This window comes from Paramormyrops kingsleyae, chromosome 12 (assembly GCF_048594095.1).
Source record: "Paramormyrops kingsleyae isolate MSU_618 chromosome 12, PKINGS_0.4, whole genome shotgun sequence".
NCBI classification, from domain to species: domain Eukaryota; kingdom Metazoa; phylum Chordata; class Actinopteri; order Osteoglossiformes; family Mormyridae; genus Paramormyrops; species Paramormyrops kingsleyae.
The window spans coordinates 14,868,370-14,890,597 of NC_132808.1; the positions used below are offsets into that span (position 1 = coordinate 14,868,370).

Genomic DNA, 22,228 nt, shown 5'->3' on the forward strand with positions numbered 1-22,228 from the left:
CTAACATAATTTTGTGGTCAGTGCTTTTCTCTACCCTCTCATAGCCATACACAGCAAATTTGAGTGCAATGAGTGTTGTTGTATAGTGTTAAATTTTATTAGCTCTTATAGTGTCTAGTTGACACCATAGAGTGTTAGATCACTGCAACTCCACCTCTTCCCAGATTCCAAGCCCGTATAGGTGGCACACAGGTGCATAATGGGTGGCCCTTATCTGCCCCATTTTAATGTGCATACAAGAACTCATATGAGAATCATAAGAGCCACCCTGATTTACCAACCATCATGAGAAAGACTCTGACCAAGAAGGATCTCTCAGTGTTTTCTTATTATAGACTAAATTTTTCTTGGCTCAGTGCTGTTTTTTTTTGAAGATCAGAGGGCTGTGTGCTAATAGGTTAAACAATGCCTTGCTTTTCATGGCTTTTTCTTGCATATGATTTTTAAGTTAGACAAAAGCTATAATTGCATATATTTTAAGGGTAGGTGTGGTGTATTTGTTAATGTAAGTTGATTTTGGTCACCCATTCTGACCTTGGTTGATGGGTTTTGTATATGGAAATGTGTTACAAGAGTTCTGACACCTTTGCTATGCAACTCCTGGTACCGCCCACTTCCCTGTAAACCAGTGATGCTGGATGTTAATTGCATACCATGATATGGTACAGCCTTTTAACACATTTCAGTGTTTTTTTTTTTAATCCACCGTGATGGAACATGGAACAGAACCAATCAAAACTCCTTCAAGATCACACACCTACTGTACCATAGTCTCCATACTACTCAGACCACCTGACATACATCATCTCAAGCATAAAAAACAGCCCAGATTCATAGTACATTCATAGAGATGAATATCCATGACATACCATCCTAGAACACGCTGTGTTCTAAAATTTAAGCCAAATGAAAATCTGAATATTAAATGAGCAAAATAAATTGATATGTTCTTCTATCCCAAGTCTTGGTCTAAAAGCAATAAGGCCACCACCCATTATACCTGCTTTAGGGAAAATGCACTCCTATAGCCACTAGGGGAGCTCTCACCTTCTCTGAGCCCTGCTAAATAATTATGTTATGCATTTTAACAAGCTTTATTATCTGTGTCAATAAGCACTGCTTTTATACTAACAAAGCAGTGATTACCAGTCTTGTCCTTGTCATTAGGAACACATCACAATTTACACAGGGCTGTTTCACAGTGGGTTTCTCACTGTTGTTCCCCAAGACTGGTACCATACATTTTATTCAGTTTCATACCACAGGTGATTGCGAGAGGGCTCAATTGGTTTACTCTTGTACTGATGCAAGGAAACTATTTTACAGTATATGTGCTCAAAAAAGAAACTGATAATGAAAAGTTAAAATATTCTTTCTCTAACTCAATCCCCACTTTAAAGCACAAGCAAGGTAAGAGTCAGGAAGAAAAAATTTGTGTTCAGCTTACAAGAACACAGTGGGCTGGTCTTCAGAAAAATCAAAGCTAACAATGTAAAGCTTAGATAACAAGTGACAAGGCCTTGTTGGTCAGAGTCTTTCTTATGATGGTGGGTTAATCAAACACAGTTGCTGGCTGCCCCAGACATAAGCCACCCATTATCTACCTGGGTGCCACCTATATCGGCTTGGAATCTGGGAAGAGGTGGGGTTTCAGGGATCTAACACTCTATGGTGTCAACTGAACACTATAAGAGCTAATACAATTTAACACTATACCATAACACTCACTGCACTCTGTAAAGTGTTAAATGTAACACTGATTTGGTGAGAATTATATGAACACCATGCAGTGTTAATTTAACAGTGGCAAATGTTCGGTGTACGAAGTTATCTTCCGATTGCTTGAACATGAAATATACAATTTGAAAACAATTTTTTCTTCAAAAAAGTTTGAAAAAGTCAGAACATTTCTGTCTCAGGGGGTGAAATAAACAACTAAGGCCTCTGTAAATTTTATAAGATATATTTATTTATTTGTGCATAGATATGTCGGGACAATGATATTGCTAAGGTAAACCTGAGTTACATTGTTTCTAGGTTGCTACACCTGAACAAAATGTTTCACTTTATAAATCTTTAGCGATGTAGCAGAGTGGTTACAGGGCATAAATTATTATACAATATGACCTCAAATACCATACCATCACTGATACACAATTATTGATTCCCATTCAAAAGAATTTTCATACAATTATTTTTCCATAAAATCAGATTCAACTGCATTGCTTTTTGATTACATTAAAAACATTGTATGTTATTAATAATTACTTTACTTATTCATGATATAAGAAAAGCAGAACGGAGAAAGCGGGACCTGAAGAGAGTAGCTTAGTGTAAATCAAAATGTAATTAAGTTTTTTTGCTTTTATATTTAAATTATGAATGCCTTAAATCTTTATTTGATGCAACTTAAAAAAGTTAATTTGCTCAAACATTCAAACGTGGTTTATATTAAGTTTATAATTTCAGGTTAGATTTAGTAGAATATTTACATTAAGTAATATAGCCAACTCATTTATTTTGATTTAGAACAACTTTAAATATTTGGTTTGTTTCACCTTCAGAAATTAGTTTACATGAACTTAAAAATTTAAAGTTTACAGTAAATGGTTTATTTACATTACGGCAATGCTAAAATATTAGGTGTGACAGATTGCTTCAATTTTTTTAAGTTGAGCCAGTGTTATATTTCTTTCAGTGCAGATGTAATGAGTAAACATTAGTTTAGAAGTAGACATATAGTCAGCAAAGTTTTGCAAATATCTGCAAGTAAGTTAGAATTTGAGCAGAGAGTCAAGAATATATAATGCTTGGCTATATATAGAATCAAAGATTACCAGGCTTCCAAAAATATCAGCCCTGCTACTGTGTGGTAACTAATGCAGTTTCCAAACAGGCAAGAACAACATGGGGAAATATGGATTTTATGCCTAAGACTGATTGCTTAGAATTTCCTCACTGATTGATCATAAAATGACACAATACAAATAAACAGATAATAAAAAGCATGATCTTGGTAAAAGCTTCGGACTTAGTGGTGAGTTAGACACACCAAATTTAAATACAGTCACACACACATAAAATTCTACCTTCATGTCAACATGTTTTACAGTCATTAAAGCAAATGCCACCATGTAGATGTCATGCAAATAGCAATGGCACTTTAACGTGATATATGAATCTGCAGAGAAGTTTCCGGGAGAACGTCCTTACCAGCAGGCGTCTGCAGCAGTGTAGGTCTGGCTGGTCTCTAGCTGCGAGTGACATGGGCCGCAGCTGACGCCCACCATCACATGCACGTTTACACCCCCCCCCTGCATTTAACCCTTTGCGCCCTACTGGGTTCCCTCTTCAGTGAGAAATTAGGTCTTTTCCTCTAGTACAGTATCATATTTCAGCAAATTAAACTCCATTTAAAGTCCTTTTCTTATGAGAAAGGATGAACTGAAACATAGTCTCTGTTTCTCTACCCATCAGTCCAGCTTCTAACAGCTCATCCTGCTCAGGGTCAGAGAGGGGGCACATAGCTGGGGTACACACCGGATGGGATGCCGGTCCGTTTCATGGCACACATACAATCAAACAAGAAATTTACAGGCATCAGGTAGCATGACTGCATAGTTTTGGTCTGCAGAAGGAATCCACAGTACTTGGAGGAAATCAACACGTCATGGGGAAGAGATGCAAACTCCAAGTACTGTTTTATTGGTAGAAAATACCAAAACATACCAAAAACTATTTGTTGAGTGACTATAATATCATTACAAAATGCTTAAAAAAGTAGATTTGAGGAAAAAATTTATACATTGGCTCCAGAGCTGGACTGAGAATAAGAGAACAGAGGACAGGGTAGGATTTGGATATGGTCTCCACAGATCAGCTGTGCTTGATAGGGGAGATGATGAGAGGGGCGGAATTCCTGCCATCCCTGTTTGGGAAGGGGCTGAAGATGGGGTAAAGGCTCTCAGTGAATGTGTCCATAAATGTGTAGAGGTGCAGGCGAGCTTTGACGTCATAAAAAGACACCTGCCCCGCCTCGTAGTCTACATAGATGCCAACCTTGGTAGGCAGGGTGGGCAGGTGAAGGGGCAAGCGCGTTGAGGACAGGGCTTTGACCTCCCCATTTTTCAGCCACATGCACCAGTAGCCGCACTCAGGCCTCAGGTTGACGTCACCCTGCCTGCAGATCGACTGCCTGGCGACGCCCAGCATCCAGGCTGTCTTCTCGCCTACCTTTACCTCCCAGTAATGTTGGCCAGAGGCAAGACCCTCGCGGCCCAGCAAGAAAAGCGCTGGGTGAAAGCGTTGGTGACCCTCTGTCACGTCCTGCTTGTGGTCCTCGTATTTCACCTGCTTCCCATCCTCCGACACGACCAGGTTCCTCTGCGCTGTGCTTGGGTCAAACAACACTTCACCTTGCAGAAAACAGGAAATTGATTGGGTCAGTTATGGACTCCCCGCTTTGTACGATTGAACAGTGCCTTTCATATTAATTGATATGAAATTGGATTTCTTAGTATAAACAGATGGCTGTCAAATGACTAAATAGTTAGCTGTGTAAACTGCCAAGCTTTACAAGACTAGCAATTAAATATAATAGTGAACTGAAACTGTTAATTGTGCTCATTAAATGTTATATTCTTTTATTAATCTAGTCAAAGATGCTTATGAATAATAGATTATGTCCTTATGGAAGAACATGACAATTTCTAAGCATCCAGCTCTCCAGCTTCATAGTTTTTGAAGCAGCCAATAAAATCATGGATGAATCATGATATGCGTTCTTGACCGTACTTGTCTTTTTGTATACCCGTTTAACGTCATATTCCATTATCAAAGACCAGTTCCAATCACAAGCACATGAGCATGTAATCCCCATATGTTGGTCTTGCTCTGCCCCAAATATCAAGGATACATCAGCTGCATCCTCACTGAATAAGACCCATCCCATAATTCACTGAGCCCCAAGTTCGTTCTTGGACGGCAAGTTAGCAAGACAGGTCTTGCCAAGACCACAAGTACGCTTTCTTGGTATTTAGATTCACCCAGTGTCCCTCAAAAGGGTTTTTTTCCCTGAAAAGGACATACTTGCGTAGCTCTGGAGTTTGCCGAGCTCTGGGGAAAAAAAACAAATGTCAAAGGTCAACAGCAGATATCAGGCAGACACACACATAAAATGTGTAGGTACCCATGAAAGTGATGTATGCCTCTTAGTATATAACATTTAATGGTTTAAGAGCCATTCCCCAATGCTTCCCCAGTACACGTGACATACTGGAAGTGACTTGGCTGAATTCTGTGACCCGTGATATACTTCACATGATGCAATGGCAGAAACTGGCCTCAAGCTTTTCACTCACCTTTCTCGAGGAGTTTGTTGAGCTCCTCTTGGACCTTGTCCATTAAGGTGCTGACAGACTTCCTTAATGTCCCCACATACAGGTCAGTGTTCACAGACACACCCGACCAATCCATGGGCTCCAGCAGAGGCGGCATGGTGGGGACACTCTTCAGAGGGGACAGTAAAAGAACCTTAGAGTTTCCGTTTTTTGGTTTATATGGGTTTTCATTATATGTGGATGACTGTTGATGGGATGCTTTGTGAGGGAAAATATTGAGAGAACATCCCAACAAAAACATCTAACCCCTGCAGAACAGGTGTTTTGGGAAGTTCATCACAAAACACCTGAGCGTCCATGTTTCCTGCAGTACCTGGAGGAAGAGCACTTGGTCCTGCGTCTGTGCCAGCTGATCCAGCTCTGTGCTCCTCATCCTCAGCTGGCTCAGCTCCCTCTCCAGCCCTTCAGCCAAGTCCTGGGCCTTCCTCTCTGCCTCCCGCTGCCAGGCGGCGATGCGCTCCACCAGCTCGGCCTGGCTCTGCTCCACAAGGCGCAGCAGGTCTGCGTACACCTGCCAGCTCTCCTCCAGTTCCTTCTGAGCACAGCTCTGAGACATAGGAAAGGCAGGTGTACAGTATATCAGGAAATGCCAGGGCGCCATGATCTGATCGGTATCAATGAGAAGCAGCCTGACAGCTAGGATGCCAGTCTCTCAGCCTGTCTATGCAGTTTGACTCTGCGTGCGAGAATCAGGCCTGCTGCTGCAGAGATACTAATCAGGTTATGGGTTTCTAGAAGAGTGACGACATCAGAGTAAGCCAAAGCACCAGCGTTCTTGGTAAATGCTTTGAATGTTTTGTTTGCTTTCAATGTGGCGGTGAAAAACCAGACTGACTACATTCCCTCCAAAGGTCAAGAAAATACCCACATTCTATGTCAAGCTATCACTCCCATGTCTTCCACAATTTGTATGCTCACAAGGCAGAACGTCCAATGCAAATGTTCAAAGGTTATTGGTAACATTTTATTTAAAACCGTCATCTATAATACATTATAGATAGAATGCACTAGACCGTATTATGAATCTGTTTATAGATTCTTATAAACATGGCATTCAGAGAAAGTGATGTCTTTTTTTAATCTGCAAACAAATACCATGTGGCTCACTTCATCTTCCAACCACTTATCCTGGTCAGAGTTGGAGGGGGGAGGGGGCTGGACCATATCCAAAGCATTATGTTCAATGCGGGGGAACACCCTGAAGGGAATACCTGTCCATCACAGGACACATGCACTATCTCAGAGATGTCAATTCAGTAAATTTCAGGATTTTGGAGGAAATTGAGGAAACCCGCAAGCACAAGGAGAACATGAAGACTCCACAAGGGTAGAATTTGGGACCCAGGATTCTTTGGTTCTGGTATAATTTTTCCATATGAGTCTGAATTATTTATGAACCCATAACATGGTTTAACCAGATTGCTTTTTAGCTCTGCGATCTCCGTATGCGAGGCCAGTTACCAGTGTGTAACTGTATCCTTATTGTATTTTTAAAACAGCCCAGCTGGCTCTAAATCTATTTGCAGGCACAACTAGCAATGGAAGTTGCCGTCTGGATTCCCTATGTCAGTATGCAGGCTGCCAGGAAACTGGGTTTCACTGCAGGGAGTGCAGGCCGTGGCCTTTTTGGGGCGGAGGGGCATGTGATGCTAACTGTACAGTAACAGTTGTCAATATCATGATAAGTATATGTATACACTGTTGTTACACATGTGCTAACTGCACCAAAAGAGATTGGTTGGCAACACTTCTGAGGTCATATCCTGCCAGTGCTGACGGTGGGAGATATGTGTTATGTTTATAGCATGCAGAGGGTAAGAGAGACTGATAGAAAGAGGAAGATGTTCAGCAGCTGATCTTGAAGTTGGTCTGTTCAATGATTCTAAAATCTGGGATAGACATGTGTCTGTACTCACTTTGATAACCTTAATTGACTGCTTTATCTCCTCTAGTTTCTTTGCTCTTTCTTTGATCAGATGTTTGAACTCTGACCTCCTCTTGTTCAGGTGGCTCTAAAGGGGAAGAAGGAAGTTTGCTTAACCATCAAAATAAGGTGCCAACAGAAATCAAAAATGCTAAAAAATGGATTTAAAATATCTATCCAACTATACATCAATCATCTATCTTCCAATCTCTTATTCAAGACCGATCTGCGGGGGATCTATGGGGTTAGTGTAGGATTATGGTGAACCCATAACCTTCTCCTGGAAACACAGGACACAAGATAAGGCACACCATGGATTAGATGCCACCCCCCCCCCCCCACACACACACACACACACAGAGTCAGGGGCAAATAATAACAATAAATTGCTCAGTTCTTGCACCTTGGTTCTATGACTTTCCATACTGTCTTGCCAGCAGCCTTACTGTATTTTTGACCTTGTCTGTCTATCTACAAGTAACTTTAAACCAGGATTTCATAGCTCACTAATCCGAATATTTAAAATATAGTTGCGCCATGTGCTTGGACAATAGATAGATGGATGGATGGATTGACATACTATACGAGAGGATAATTGGTAACACTTTACTTGAGAGGGTACCAGTAATTTAGTAACTCAGATACTATGCAAATACAAATTATGAACAAATATATTAACTGCATGAGATTCATGAATCGTTATGATCGATTATTCAGGATCGAACACGAGATCAGTACATAACTAACACTTAGTTACTGGTTACATTAAGTAAGAGTGTATTACTACATTATTTGTACCCCCTCAGGTAAAGTGCTACTGAATAATTTATATCTGAAACATAAATAAAGGGATTTAACATTCATATAATTACATTAGTAACACAACCTGAGTGAAACCCAGGACACCCAGCAGTCTGGGTCCACATCAGACCATCGTCATTTATCCTGCCCACAGTCACTATGGACTCACCATCTTCCTCTTCCACTCCCGGTCAACGGAGACGACGTCATGAGACTTGTGAGCAGCATCTGCGCAGGCCGTGCAGATGCAGGAGTGGTCACTGCGGCAGTAGGCCTCCAGGAGGCGCCTGTGCTTCCTGCATACCTTCTGCTCTAGTCTGAGAGTGGGGGCGACCAGGCGGTGAGAGGAGAGAGACCTGTCCCGCTGGTGGGGCCGCAGGTGCGTCTCGCAGAAGGAGCTCTGGCAGTTCAGGCAGGACCTTATTGCCCTCATCTTCCTCCCAATACAGTCATCGCAGGACACTTCGCCTTCCCGTGCGAAAGAGCCACCCTCTGACCCCCCGAGATCCCTCTCTCTCGTCAGAGTCCTGGGGGCTTCGTTGGTGGTGACCGTATCCTGGAACTGCTCAGTGATGTCAGCCAGCACGCAGTTCACACTGAGCTCAGGCCTCCTGGTGAAGCTCCGCTTGCACATGGGACACTGGAATTTTCTGCTGTGGCTCCAGTAGCCTTGCAGACATGCCTTGCAGAAGCTATGGCCACAGGGCGTGGTCACGGGCTCCACGAACACCTCCAAGCAGATGGAGCACTGAAACTGCTCCTCCGACAGCGTGCGGGCCGCTGGGGAGCCTAAGTCTGCAGGTGAACGAGAGAGAGAGAGGTCAGAATCATTATAACAATCAGATACAGAGGGAAACGCGGTGAAATCATGGAAGGTCAGCTGGAAAATCAGTACTGTGGCAGCAAGGGGGCTCAGCGGGTAATTCGATTTATTGCCTTTTTTGGTTCATCAGCATAACAGTTAAAAGGCCCATCATTCCATGCATTTTACGACTCTACATTATAGGGAGCTTGTACTCAGATTAATAGATGAATGGAATAATGCATGTCATGACGGCTCAGTAGGTAGCACTGTTGACTACAGGGCTGGGGGGTTGATATCTGCCTCTCCTCTATGTGTGTGAAGTTTGCATGTCCTCCCTATGTTTGCGTGGCTTTACATCTGCAGTCCAAAAGCCTGCAGTTAGGTTGACTGACATATCTATATGGATTGTGCGAACCAAAATACTTCCAACCTCCATTCAGGCCTATTAGCATCAAAAGTTTTAAAGATGTTAAGTGCTTAAATAGTGTTTTTGCCATCTTTCATTTCAAATTTTGTTGCTTTTAGTTACCTGCATTTGTGGTGCAAAAAAGGAAGTAATTTTGTCAATTAAATTACAAAAAAATAAACTTTCTGAGTTTAAAGTTATTACTTCTTCATTCAGTTGACTTAGTATTATCTGAGTGTCACATGATTAGTTGGGATATACACATATTTAAAACACTTCAGAATATTTGATCTTAAGTTTCACATTTGTATGGTGTCTTGTTAAGCAGGGAAATATATTGCTCTTATGCTCAGCCATGTGAGTCGAGTTGTTTGTGAAGGAACTGGCTGATATACAGGTACATCTCAAAAAATTAGAATATCGTGAAAAAGTTCAATATTTCTTGACATTCCTTTCAGAAGGTGAAATTCATACATTATATAGATTCATTACACATAGAGTGACATATGTCAAGCCTTTATTTCTTGGAATTTCGATGATTATGGCTTACAGATAATAAAACCCAAAATTCACTGTCTCAGAAAATTAGAATATCACATAAGATCAATTTAAAAAAGGATATTTGAAACAGAAATGTCAGGCTTCTGAAAAGTATGTTCATTCCTATGCACTCAATACTGTGTCAGATACAGTATAATACGTAAGTATAGGTAAACAGGTGGGAATCAGGCCTAAATCCCTAAACCCACAGGTACATTCCAGCTAAGGAATGCTGCAGTGCAAGTTACGTCTCTCACACCACTGCACTGTCTGACTTTTTAACCATAACAACTTATCAGAATTAAAAAAGTGATCAAAATGTTCTGCTGTATTTACCAAAGCCCCAATTTGTTTCCATGATTAGCGCCATCTACATTTCATATGTTTCAGTATTCCGTATTCATAACTAATTCATTGTATTCAAAAAAATATCTTGTGTATGTAGCCATACACCTCTGTTTGTCTGAGTCTGACCACGATTAAAAACCCACTATACTTACTCTGCATGCTGAAGTGTAGATCTTCAGGCCGTAAGAGTCCAAACTAGCTGTACAGTTAAGTGTTCAGTGTCAGGCTGCCTGCTCCCTTCTCAGCCTTGCTTCTTCCTAGAGTGTCAGTACCTTCCCTTTTCACCTTGCTCTACCTCCTGCTCCCTCTCTCTCTCTCTCTTTCTTCTTCCTTCTCTTAGATAAGTTCAAGTCAGTTTGTAGGTTTATTTAAATCAGTAAAAGGATGATCGCTTAATGTCAATATTCAGATACTATATCAATATAGTATCTGAGTATCAATAACCACCACTTAAGAGTTTTCAGTCACTGTTACACCTTAAATAATTGGAAACACCTTACATTCCACTTATATTCTATTTTCTATTTCTAATTTATTTATGTATTTATTTATTTACACACTCTGCCAGGCCAATGGTGAGCAAAAATGCAACAAAATTTCATTCTGATGTGCACTAACTGGTGTATTTCTGAATGACAATAAAATTATATATATATTATAACATTATGCATTCACAGAACATTCAGTGCACTTTCATGTGTTAATAATGCATTCGTAGAACATTCATAATCAGCATATACAGTATGTATAACATAACATCCTAACATACTTTAACATACATTAATAAAAACATTATACAATTATGCAATTATAATGTTTGTTATTAATTTATGTAAAAGCTTTTAAGGTATGCTAGGATGTTATGTCACATTTACATGCTATTTATGAATGTTCTATAAAAGCATTATAAAGGCATTATGAAGGTGCAGTTAATGTAAAACATTACTAAATAATTTTAATGATTCCCTGCTGACTCCATAAAATGCAGCTTCACTCCTAAAAATACAGCTGTCTGTTCATGTATAGTTATATAGTTATGGAAATAATATGGAAATAAGGAAGTTAAATTTTACTGGTGGAAAATGTTGCTTTTAGGAACATGTGACACTGTGTCATCTTCCTGCTAATGTTATGGAGGTAAACTGGTTCTCCCAGCAGAGCCGTGCAGAGACTGTCTGAGGGGCTGCTCAACGGCACCGAGCAGGAGGACAGGGGCAGCAGAAGCACTCAAAAGTATAGGAAGGTCCACTCAGAGAGGCACTTTAAATAGTCTGGGCAAAAGGAGCAGGTGCTCATGCAAGCCCCTCCACCCAATACACACAGACCAGCCTCCCAGTCAGCTGGAAATACCTGTTCTTTCTGTTGAATTCAGTTCCTTTTTGTCATGCTCTGTACTTGTGTAATATTGAAGTATATGTTCTTAAGTATGTTTAGTCGCAAAAAAAAATCCTAGAAATTTAAATGTTTTTAGTTGCCAACCCTGGAGTCCAGAGATGACGGCATTAACCACTGTACCACTGTGCAGGTATTTGAAGATAGAGCTATATTTAAAGTTATACAACTAAAACGTTGTAAGAAAGTGTAGTGCGTGAATGTTTTCTCAGTGTGTTGCTGAGTCAAGTGAGTCAGTGATGGTCAATGGCACAACATAGCATCTGTGTTCAGGACCGAGGCTGGTAACACCATTCAAATCTGCAAACAGGTGGAAAATAACATACTGTACAGGATAGCCGGACTTACAAGGTGACTGGACATCTTGAGCCTTTCCCAGGAAGCATTAGAAAGAGGAGCCCTGGGACAACATGCACCCCAACCCATAAAAGTACACTAAGGACAATTCTGAGACGTCGATTCCAATGAACTGCATGTTTCTGGGAGTGCAGGAAATAAGCAGAGTACTTGCGGCAGACCAACACAACCACAACCAGAACATGCAAACTCCGCACATACAGTATACAGTCAAACCTGCAACCATCAGGTGCAAGACTGTTGCACCATTGCATCACCCCCGTACTCTATGTTAAGAAATGAGTTTAAATGATAACAAGCACACTACCAGTGTAATCACATTCTGCCCATTCAGAGTCAGTTCTGCCTGTCAGACAGAGAAGCTCCTTGCTGGTTACCGTGTGTACTGTGTGTACTGTCTGGGATTGTATAATGCCTTTATTTCAGGTATTAAGTGCAGCACTGTCTCAACATACATTTTCTTGCTCTTACCTGCGGTTTTGGATTTTAAACAGTACAATGCAACATATCAGGATTACAGATTAAATGTTTTCTTTTTTCATGGATACAGGAATTTCTTTTGAAATTTTAAAAAGAAAACTAATTTGGGTGTGGACATCAGGTCAGAAGGCTGTAAGAGAAAGAACACAGGGCTGCAAACAAAATAATGAGCCCAATATTATCTCTCACCTGACCTTCAATGCCCCCCCCAACAGGCTATTACATGGTTAGGTGAAATAGCACGTCTAAGCTGCCTATGATGTGTGCACCTTCTGATGGACTAGCAGCCTGTCCATGACATTCCTGGGCTCACGCCTTGTGTATCCTGGGATAGGCTACAGACTCATCTCCACCCTGTACTGCATCTCAGTCACGAAAGACAGATGTATGCTTAAATTCAGGTATCTGTCGACTTGCGTTCATATTTGGGACTGGGACCACCAGTCGCAAGTCAATTTGGGTGTATCTCAATAGTTATAGGGGAGAGGCAAGACAATAAGTACAGTACTGTAATATACACAAAGTACTCCATGGTGAATAATAAATACAATTAATTTATAAATATATTCGTAAATTAAAAAAAATCTAAACATTAAATAAAAAGCAGTACAGCTGTTAACATCCTACCACATCCACTTTCAGGTGTCTCTCAATCAGTGCATATTTACTATGGACCTCGGACATAAATGCAATCGGATATGACTTGATAGGACATAAATCGACATATCAGTATTACATATTATTCAGTAACTGCAGATACAAGTGAATTTTGAGTTTCACACCAATAAACTCACAAATAGAAACTGATCATGCAAGGGGATTTATAATCTCAAGCAGTGTGTGGTTGTATTTTTTAAATGTTTTTCTTTCTTTTTTTTAAATAGTTGAATGCATTTTTTTTTTTTTACTTATTTACCCCCACAAACTTATAGTTGATAAGCAGTTGGAAGATGCATATATTATTTATTGGTCTTTCACTTACAAGCAAAAAATAAAGAAAAACAATTGGTTAATTAATATTAAAGACAATCATAAAAAGAAATTGTGAATGATTTGTGAAAGACAGGATTCAAAGCAATTCAGCAGGAAACAAAACACTCTCTGGAACAACTGTATTTACAGATATTAACTTTTTGTTTGTTTTTTCCTAAAGGACTATTTCATTGCAACAATAGATAGGCATATTGAATTGTGTTTGATTTAAAAAACACAGAATTGCCGATATTTGCAGCTGTAATAGCCATTTCCTTTGTAAATGTTAAACACACACAAGCTAATATCTTTTGTCTTCAGTAATTTATATATTCATCTCTTTAACCACATTCTAAATGCATCCCTTTTCAGGAACTGTGAGAGAACACATTTAACCCCCTGCACTCCATGCTCACCATTTATTTTTCATGGCACGATGATTTCATCTACACTTACTGCACTAAAATAAACTGAGCAACTGAAATATACTTTGCCTAAATCGGAACGTAGGAAATAAAAATCATTCAGTTTCGTGAACAGTAGTTATAATCAGTGGGGCTGAATTGTCCTCATCCCACTTGATTGAGGGTATGAAAAATGGATAGAGCTCCTTTTTGAATTTCAACTCAAAGAAAGAGTAAATATAAGACTTTGCCCCCACATTGTAAAAGGAGACATGCCCCTCTCCATAATCCACTAATATCCCCACCTTCTCAGGCTTTTTCTTCACATAGAGGTTAATCCAGTGTTGACCGAAAGTCTGGTACCTACCTTTACTGAAGTATATACCCCAGGAAAGTTCAGATTTCTTCCCATCTGTGACCTCTACAACCCCTAATGCCCATTCAGTCTTCTTCCCAACCACCACCTCCCAGTAATGTCTACCTGAGGTAAACCCCTCCTTCCCCAGAACACCTAACTGGTTTAAATTATACCGTAAGTTATAAAAGAATGAGTAATCAAATCCCTGCTTATTGCCACTATATGTGACTTCTTTCCCATCCTCAGAGATGATCAGCCCAGGTTGTGCCGTATCAGGATCCAGGGTGACATCAACTGTTCAGGAAAAAAGGACAGGGAAATTGTGTTGTGCAAAAAAGTACTTTACACATGAGCAGATTAGTACAGTGATTGCTTTAATGATGAATGTGAATACAGTGCTATGGGTTTGTAATTAATTAAACTAAAGTTATTCACTGAAAAGCAATAAAATCAATCTGGGGTGCATTTCCGAAAAGCATAGTTGCTGATTACGTCAGCAACTTACATAGGTGGAACCATGCAACTGAACGGGTATAACTATGCAAGCTTTTAGGAAACGCATCCCTGATTGCTGGAGAATAATATCATTACTTTGAAAAGTCCTTTGTTCTTTGACCTAAACACAGAACACAACTTATTGCAAAGCCTATATTACCCTGGAAGCCAAAATAAATTCTTTCCCAGGAATAAGTTAATCCTGTTTGTACTGTAATGCTTAACATCAAAGTGTTGATTATGACCCAATATGTAAGCATTCTCTTAGCATGTATGCCCTTGAGAGCTGCAGGATCATCAGCTATCATGGTGGTGTTGGTGCATCCATCAGACAGACAGCTAATCCCTTTACATTAAGTCTCTATCAGTTTCATAGGTTTGAGCTTCACTGTAGAAAATGCCTGATCTGAGTGAAAAACCAATAGCTTCACCTGCATTTTTTCGGTTTGCTTCAAAGTCTGTGGAGAAAAAAAGCATAGAGTGATCAATGAGATGCTTAAGGTATGCAATATTTAACATATCAGACATACTTATAAAAGATAGGACATTAACACAATATTTGAATCACATACTGACTGCGAAATAAAATTAAATTAAAACTAATTAACTGTTAAAAGTATATAACAGAAGTATATAACTGTCACGTTCAGCTCCGAACGCTCCTCGTGTGTGCCACGCCCCCTCATTACCTCATGTCGAACCCTGATTGTTCTCACCTGTTGCCTGTTCCGTTTAACTAGTCTCTTGTATTTAGTCCACGTCTCGAGTAGTTTCCCCTGAGATCTGTCATCGTCTATTCCCATGTGTGAGTACCCGTCCTGCCTGCCTCCTAATAAACCCCGTTTTGTTTGTCAACCTGACTGCTCTCACCTCTCTCACCGGCTCGTCTACTCGCAACCTGACAATAACAATGGGAACTTTCACACTACAGGAACTCTTTCTGGGAACCAGAACCTTTTTGAGGAGCCATGACATTTTGTTTCGTTCACAAGCACAGAGCCTTATCCCACTGAGCCAAACGCTGCAGTACTTAAAAACGGACAGGAGCAGCATGATTTTGTATTGTAGGTCATTCAATAGCTGGGCCAATTCTTCACACAGTTCCAGCAGAATTGCTCTTGACAGTCTAAGATGGCTGATAAGCTACAAATCTTTATTAACAAGCAATTACCAATAAAGATTTCACTACTGCATGTGACAAACTTAAACACGGGCCTTTTTTACACCTATTACAGTAACTACGTGTGGGTGCACACGTGTTGATGCCTATACTGACTTTTCAGTACATACACCTCTAACTTAGATTGTCTGCAATAAAAATTCTGGTATGTATAAAGCCATTCATTTAAAAAATAAAACAAATGCTAAATGTTAGTTGAGATAGTAAATATAGTAAAAAAGTTCCAGAACTTTGGTGTGAAAGTCCACAATTATGCACGTATGTTACAGACCTCTCAAATTCAATGATGTGTTAATTGGAAATACAATTTGCATATATCTGAAAGGGGGGAATAGGAAACGTTGTTAATTTTAAGAGATGAAGGATATATGGGGCAGAGCACATTATCCCAGCTGCACCAGTAGTTCAAAGTGAAATCTTACACTTGGAAATGGAACTTTAATACAGAAGAACAGCAAACAACAATCTAGCACCATGGAGAGTTTATAAGCAAACTTGCAGCATCAGTGATATATTACCTGAAATACTGTTACTTTATCATCTACATAAAAATATATATATATAATTTGCAAGAATAGATTAGCTGGGGTGGCATGGTGGTGCAGTGGTTAGCACTGTTGTCTCACACCTCTAAGACCTGGGTTCAAGTCTCCACCTGGGTCACATGTGTGTGGAGTTTGCATGTTCTCCCCATGTTGTTGTGGGGTTTCCTCCAGGTACTCCATGAACTTAATATTTATTAAACATTTTCCAGAGCTGCAGTAAGTGTGTAGCAGGCTATACCGTAGATGTTTCTGCAAGTACACTCTTTGATGTTTGTATAATGATGAAATGGCCAAACGACACATTTCTCAGAATCCCCATCATTACTCAACATAAATACACACATACAAAACCTACCTAGTATTTTTGGGAGGTGATCTGTTGAAGAAAAGATGTTAGACAGTGGGGATTGTTGTAGCGTATTTAAGAGAATTTACTTTAGTAGCTTCGATGTTCCACTGTTCCAGGTTTCTTCTTGTGCACGAATGCACAGAATATTTAAGTCTGAATCGAAGTGTAAGTATTAAAAGTATGTGCATTATATAGGAAATCAAAGCATAGGGCTGAGTTGAGAAAAGCAGAATAGACACATGGGAACTAACACATACTGTAATAAATGGATATCAGTCAAACAACTGTTCTCAATAAATTTGGTAGCATGGCTGTTAGACCAACCCCTGGATACTCTACACATCTCCCCTGGGATCAGTAAACTATCTCTTATCTTAATCAACTCTTCCATAGAAATAACATCCAGAAATCCTAAAAACCCTATAGCATGTCTATCCTCTTGCAAAAGTCTATGTATCATCCTCTCCCTCCTCTACCATTACACCTTTTTCATACATACAGGAGGCTAAAATTTGATCACCAATGATGTGTTAATTAGGCAGCAAGAACTTTAGCCCAACAGTTGATGCGACCAACACAATGTGCCAATGTCAGCAACAACACCTTTACTGTAAAGAAATATCACATAAAGACAAATAAAATTGGATTTTTTAAATAAAAAAAATAATAATACTGACTTACCTTTTTTTCAGAAATTTTATACAGCAAAAAAGTAAATGTTTTTCTATAATGTTTCATTCACATTATATATGCATTTGAAACATTTCCCCTGTAATCAACCCTATTCTTTACAAAGAATGATTTTAATTATTTAAATTGTTCTTAATTGTTACTGCTAGTGTGGGTTTACATGTTTATCATCTTGTTAATGTAGTGGCAAAATGTTCTACATAAAATATAACGTTCAGATTCAAATGCTGACAAAATTTCTGCATTTACTTAGGATTGATGATCTTTATTTTATATACAGTATATATATACACACACTAATAAACTTTAATTAAGCACATTAATTGCTTATGATCATGACCTGCAGTGCTGAAAGGTCCACATACATACACACAGACACATAGAACCTACCTTGTATGTCTAGGAGCTGACCTGTTGAACAAAACAGAGGAGGTTGTTGTAATATTTATAACATGATTTACTGTAGTAACTTTGATGTTCCTCTATCCAGGTTTCCTCTTCAACTACAGCCATCCACATATACGCACATATTACATAAGTGTACATATGCATAACAGTCAAACAAGTGTTTACAATAAACCTAAGTTGGTTTTAAACCAACTGCTAGGTAATTGTAATCAGAGCTGCCCAATAGACTGCCGGTGAGAGTTAGATGTCTGGCCAGTATGATAAATCCACCCCCCCCACCCCCCCAATCACCTCCAGTTTAAAGTTTATCATTGGTAGCCCTCCCCCACTGGTAAATTTTAGGGTGTTGGTCCTCTGGTTTAGTGTAGCTGAAGGAATTTGGTCCTCTGGGAAAATAACTGGGAAATGCTGCTATATATAATTCAGTCTTAATCTATCCAAACCAAGCACATTCAGAATTTTGGGCTGGGGGTGGGCTGAAGTACCTGGAAGAAACCCCACAGCAACATGGGGGGAGCATGCAAACTCCACACACATGGAACCCAGGTGGAGACTCGTACCCGGGTCCCATAGGGGTGAGGCAACAGTGCAAACCACCCTCCCCCCATCCTTCCATCTTTGGGATAATTGACAGATTTCTCCCTTGAATTCAAGGCTACTATATCTTAGCCAAACCCTACAAACAAAAACCACTCAGATATCTCAAATATCCCACAGTATTTTTACACATAAGTGCATATACCATCCTGTCTCTGCTTCCTGATTCCTGATTTGTCGTTTCATGTTATTGGGAAGAAAGTGCCGACAAAATATCTACAAACAAGATTTCTGCATTTTCCCACAATATTGGTAGGAACAAGTCCACACCACTCATGCCCTAATCTACACCTTTGACAGGAAGATTGATAATTTGATAGCCTGTGCTGAAAGATGCATGTACATATATATATACATAGATACATACATACAGTACAGACACACAGGCACATACAGAACCTACCTTCCGTTCTGCTGAGCTGATCTGTTGAACATAGATATCAGTCAGAGGTTAGAGATGTAGCACATACAACATCATTTACTGTCGCAGTTTGATGTCCCTCTGTTAGAGGTTCCGTCTCGTACTACAGCCATCCGTGCTGCACACTCTTTGTATAAGAATGTTTTAATCTGAATCCTAATGTAAGTTTTCAAAGTGCATGCAGTGTATATGAAAATCAAAGCGTAGTGCTGAGCTGAGAAAAGCAAAACAGACACATAATTAATATGGAATTCATGGATCAGTCAAAAAAATGATTTCAAGAAATTTAGTAGGATGGTTTATAGACCATCCCAGGGATCCATCTTCTGTAACTGCATGTCCTAGTCAGGGCTGTGGGGGTCTGGAGCCTGTGGGCACAAGGCAGGGAACAACCCAGGTTGGGGCGCCAACCCATTGCAGGGCACAGTCACACCTATGGGCAATTTGGTGACTCTAGTTAGCCTCAGCATGTTTTTGGGCTGTGAGCTGAAGTACCTGGAAGAAACCCCACAGCAACACTGGTGGAGCATGCAAACTCCACACACATGGAACCCAGGTGGAGACTCGTACCCGGGTCCCATAGGGGTGAGGCAACAGTGCAAACCACCCTCCCCCCATCCTTCCATCTTTGGGATAATTGACAGATTTCTCCCTTGAATTCAAGGCTACGATATCTTAGCCAAACCCTACAAACAAAAAACACTCAGAAATCTTAAATATCCCACAGTATTTTTACACATAAGTGTATATACCATCCTGTCTCTGCTTCCTGATTCCTGATTTGTCGTTTCATGTTATTGGGAAGAAAGTGCTGACAAAATATCTACAAACAAGATTTCTGCATTTTCCCACAATATTGGTAGGAACAAGTCCACACCACTCATGCCCTAATCTACGCCTTTGACAGGAAGATTGATAATTTGATAGCCTGTGCTGAAAGATGCATGTACATATATATATACATAGATACATACATACAGACACACAGATACATACAGAACCTACCTTCTCTTGTCCTGAGCTGAGCTGTTGAACATAGATATCAGTCAGAGGTTAGAGATGTAGCACATACAACATCATTTACTGTAGCAGTTTGATGTCCCTCTGTTAGAGGTTCCGTCTCGTACTACAGCCATCCGTGCTGCACACTCTTTGTATAAGAATGTTTTAGTCTGAATCCTAATGTAAGTTTTCAAAGTGCATGCAGTGTATATGAAAATCAAAGCGTAGTGCTGAGCTGAGAAAAGCAAAACAGGCACATAATTAATATGGAATTCATGGATCAGTCAAATAAATGATTTCAAGAACATTGCATGCAAATATTGCATGCAATATGCTTAATTTTAAATCTGCGTGCCATTGCCAAAGGAATGCTAATCCACAAATCGACAGTGTCATAATCATTCTGTAATATTCTAGGGACACGTCAGTGGTATAATCATGTTGTAATGTTAAAGTGACTTGTCCGTGTTATAAGCATGTTGTACTATTCCAGGGACTCCAGAGCAAACCAGGCAGCTCATAAAGTTCAGGGCACATAATGAAGAGCAGTTCACCAAAAAAAAATATGCTGCTAAACAGCTATGGAAGTGAGTAACCCATTTGCCTTGCAGTCTGAATATGTTTAACATAATCTATCTTATTTAATGACTATTGTTTATTTTACAGGACTTTAATGACGTAAGCGAGTGGTGTCCCGTTTCCTAGGTAAAGATTTCAAGCCCTACCCCTTGTGGCTACGATCTGTGAAGTCAACTTCGGAAGGGAGGGCCCTCGAAATCTAGTGGTAGGGCTAAGGGAGGAGAAATGGGATTGGGCCTTAGTCTCATGTCATTCCACTAACGCAGTTCAGCTTTTATTAATCAAGGCTCATACAAGACAGACTTGCATAGTCTCACTTAGTGGGCACACCCAAGATATTTAAGCCCAGATGAGTGGATGAACGATAGTTCGGTCAAATGATTCAGAAAGTGTGTAAAATGAGAGTGGTGTATTTTTTTCAGCGCAGAACAAACGCTGCTGATGGAGCTGTATGAAAAATGCAAAGATGTAATCGCTAAAAAAGGCAATACTGTGGCCATAAACACAGCCAGGGAGTTGGCTTGGCAAGGAATTGCAGACTGATTAAATGTGTAAGTTACATAGATGTTACAAGTGCCCAGTACCATAGCACGGTACAGTGGTTTATGCTGTTGCCTTACACCGTGAAAGTTGCTGGTTTGATCCCCATAGCCAATGGGGAAGCTTCTGGGTTGAATTTGCGTGTCATTCTTACTGTATAATGTTGTTCTGTATTATCTGATCTCCGTAAAATACTTTTAATCGCATCCATGTGAAATGTTCTGCACAAATAAGCATATATTGGCTTTGATATTTTACTAATAAACTTTCAAAGTACACAGTAACTAAAAATATGAAAATACCGTCCTGTTCATATTATTTTAACCTATTTTTTTTTTCAGTTTCAGTCATTGCATTTCATGTTTGACCTTTGCAATATGGGTACGCTTTTACTTGAATTATTTTGGAATTAATTAGAATGCTGAGACGTGATTTTTTTATAGGCTTTATTATATTTATTACACGACATGAGAAGTGAGAGCACGGAATTTTGTCAGACAGAACGATCTTTTGGGAATCTGTTCCCACACCTCAGACGTTCTTTGAGACAACGCTTAACTAAGGGGGACAGTTAACCTGGTCCGGAGCAGACTTGTTCACTCGCCTACTGTAAGTTACCCTGGTAGCTCAGCAGGGACTCATTTAAGACACGTTTATGGAACGGAACTCCCACTTAAATGAGCCAGACTTGTCAAAATAAGTCAGACTTTCCCTTAATCCTGCTTGCTTTGTGGAATACCCCCCAGGTAGAGCTGAAGATCTTAATTTCTATCATTTTACACGGGCTCAGGCCGGGCTCGTGCCGAATTCTGTCGGGCCGATTACACCTCTAGGGTGGGGATTGGTGCCACTGGCTTTGGATAAACTGAACTGTCAGTGCTGTCACTCTAGCTTCACAATCCCTTGTGGAATTGAAGTGCTGACATTTCAGGGACTCCCCATGCCTGCATTCCCACCTGCCTCTCCCTCCTACTTATGCTGCCATAGCCATATCTGCCGGAGCATTGCACTTCATATTGCACTCACCTAACTGTTAGCACTGCCTGTAGTCTCCCCTACTTTGACTAATTGCACATTTTATTTCCCCTACTCCTCCTGGGGGGTGGCGCCTGGAGACCCCAATTTATCAAGATATCCTGCACACCTTTGTTATTTTATATCTTTGTCTTTGCTTTTTGTCCTCACTTTTGATTTTCCCTGCTCTGCCTGGTTTTCTGTTTTGAGTAGCCTTATTTA

At 40.0% G+C, this 22,228-nt stretch overlaps 2 protein-coding genes across 2 annotated transcripts in view; both read right to left on the reverse strand.

Annotated features, from left to right (window-relative positions):
- The window catches only part of LOC111858110 (uncharacterized), a 38,676-nt gene that overhangs the window by 3,590 nt on the left and 12,858 nt on the right, over positions 1-22,228 (reverse strand). The window contains exons 9-13 of the mRNA XM_072718464.1: positions 17,836-17,856; positions 16,762-16,782; positions 15,113-15,139; positions 13,951-14,480; positions 3,214-3,250 (exon numbers count right to left, since the gene is read on the reverse strand). Coding sequence (XP_072574565.1) covers positions 3,214-3,250; positions 13,951-14,480; positions 15,113-15,139; positions 16,762-16,782; positions 17,836-17,856 — 636 coding nt within the window. The remainder of the gene's footprint in view (positions 1-3,213; positions 3,251-13,950; positions 14,481-15,112; positions 15,140-16,761; positions 16,783-17,835; positions 17,857-22,228) is intronic.
- btr12 (bloodthirsty-related gene family, member 12) lies at positions 157-10,479 on the reverse strand. The gene is made up of 7 exons (XM_023839549.2): positions 10,376-10,479; positions 8,294-8,919; positions 7,316-7,411; positions 5,713-5,946; positions 5,361-5,508; positions 5,089-5,115; positions 157-4,415 (listed from the first exon to the last, which is right to left on the reverse strand). The coding sequence occupies exons 1-7, from the start codon at positions 10,380-10,382 to the stop codon at positions 3,877-3,879; spliced, it is 1,677 nt and encodes a 558-aa protein (XP_023695317.1). The 5' UTR covers positions 10,383-10,479; the 3' UTR covers positions 157-3,876.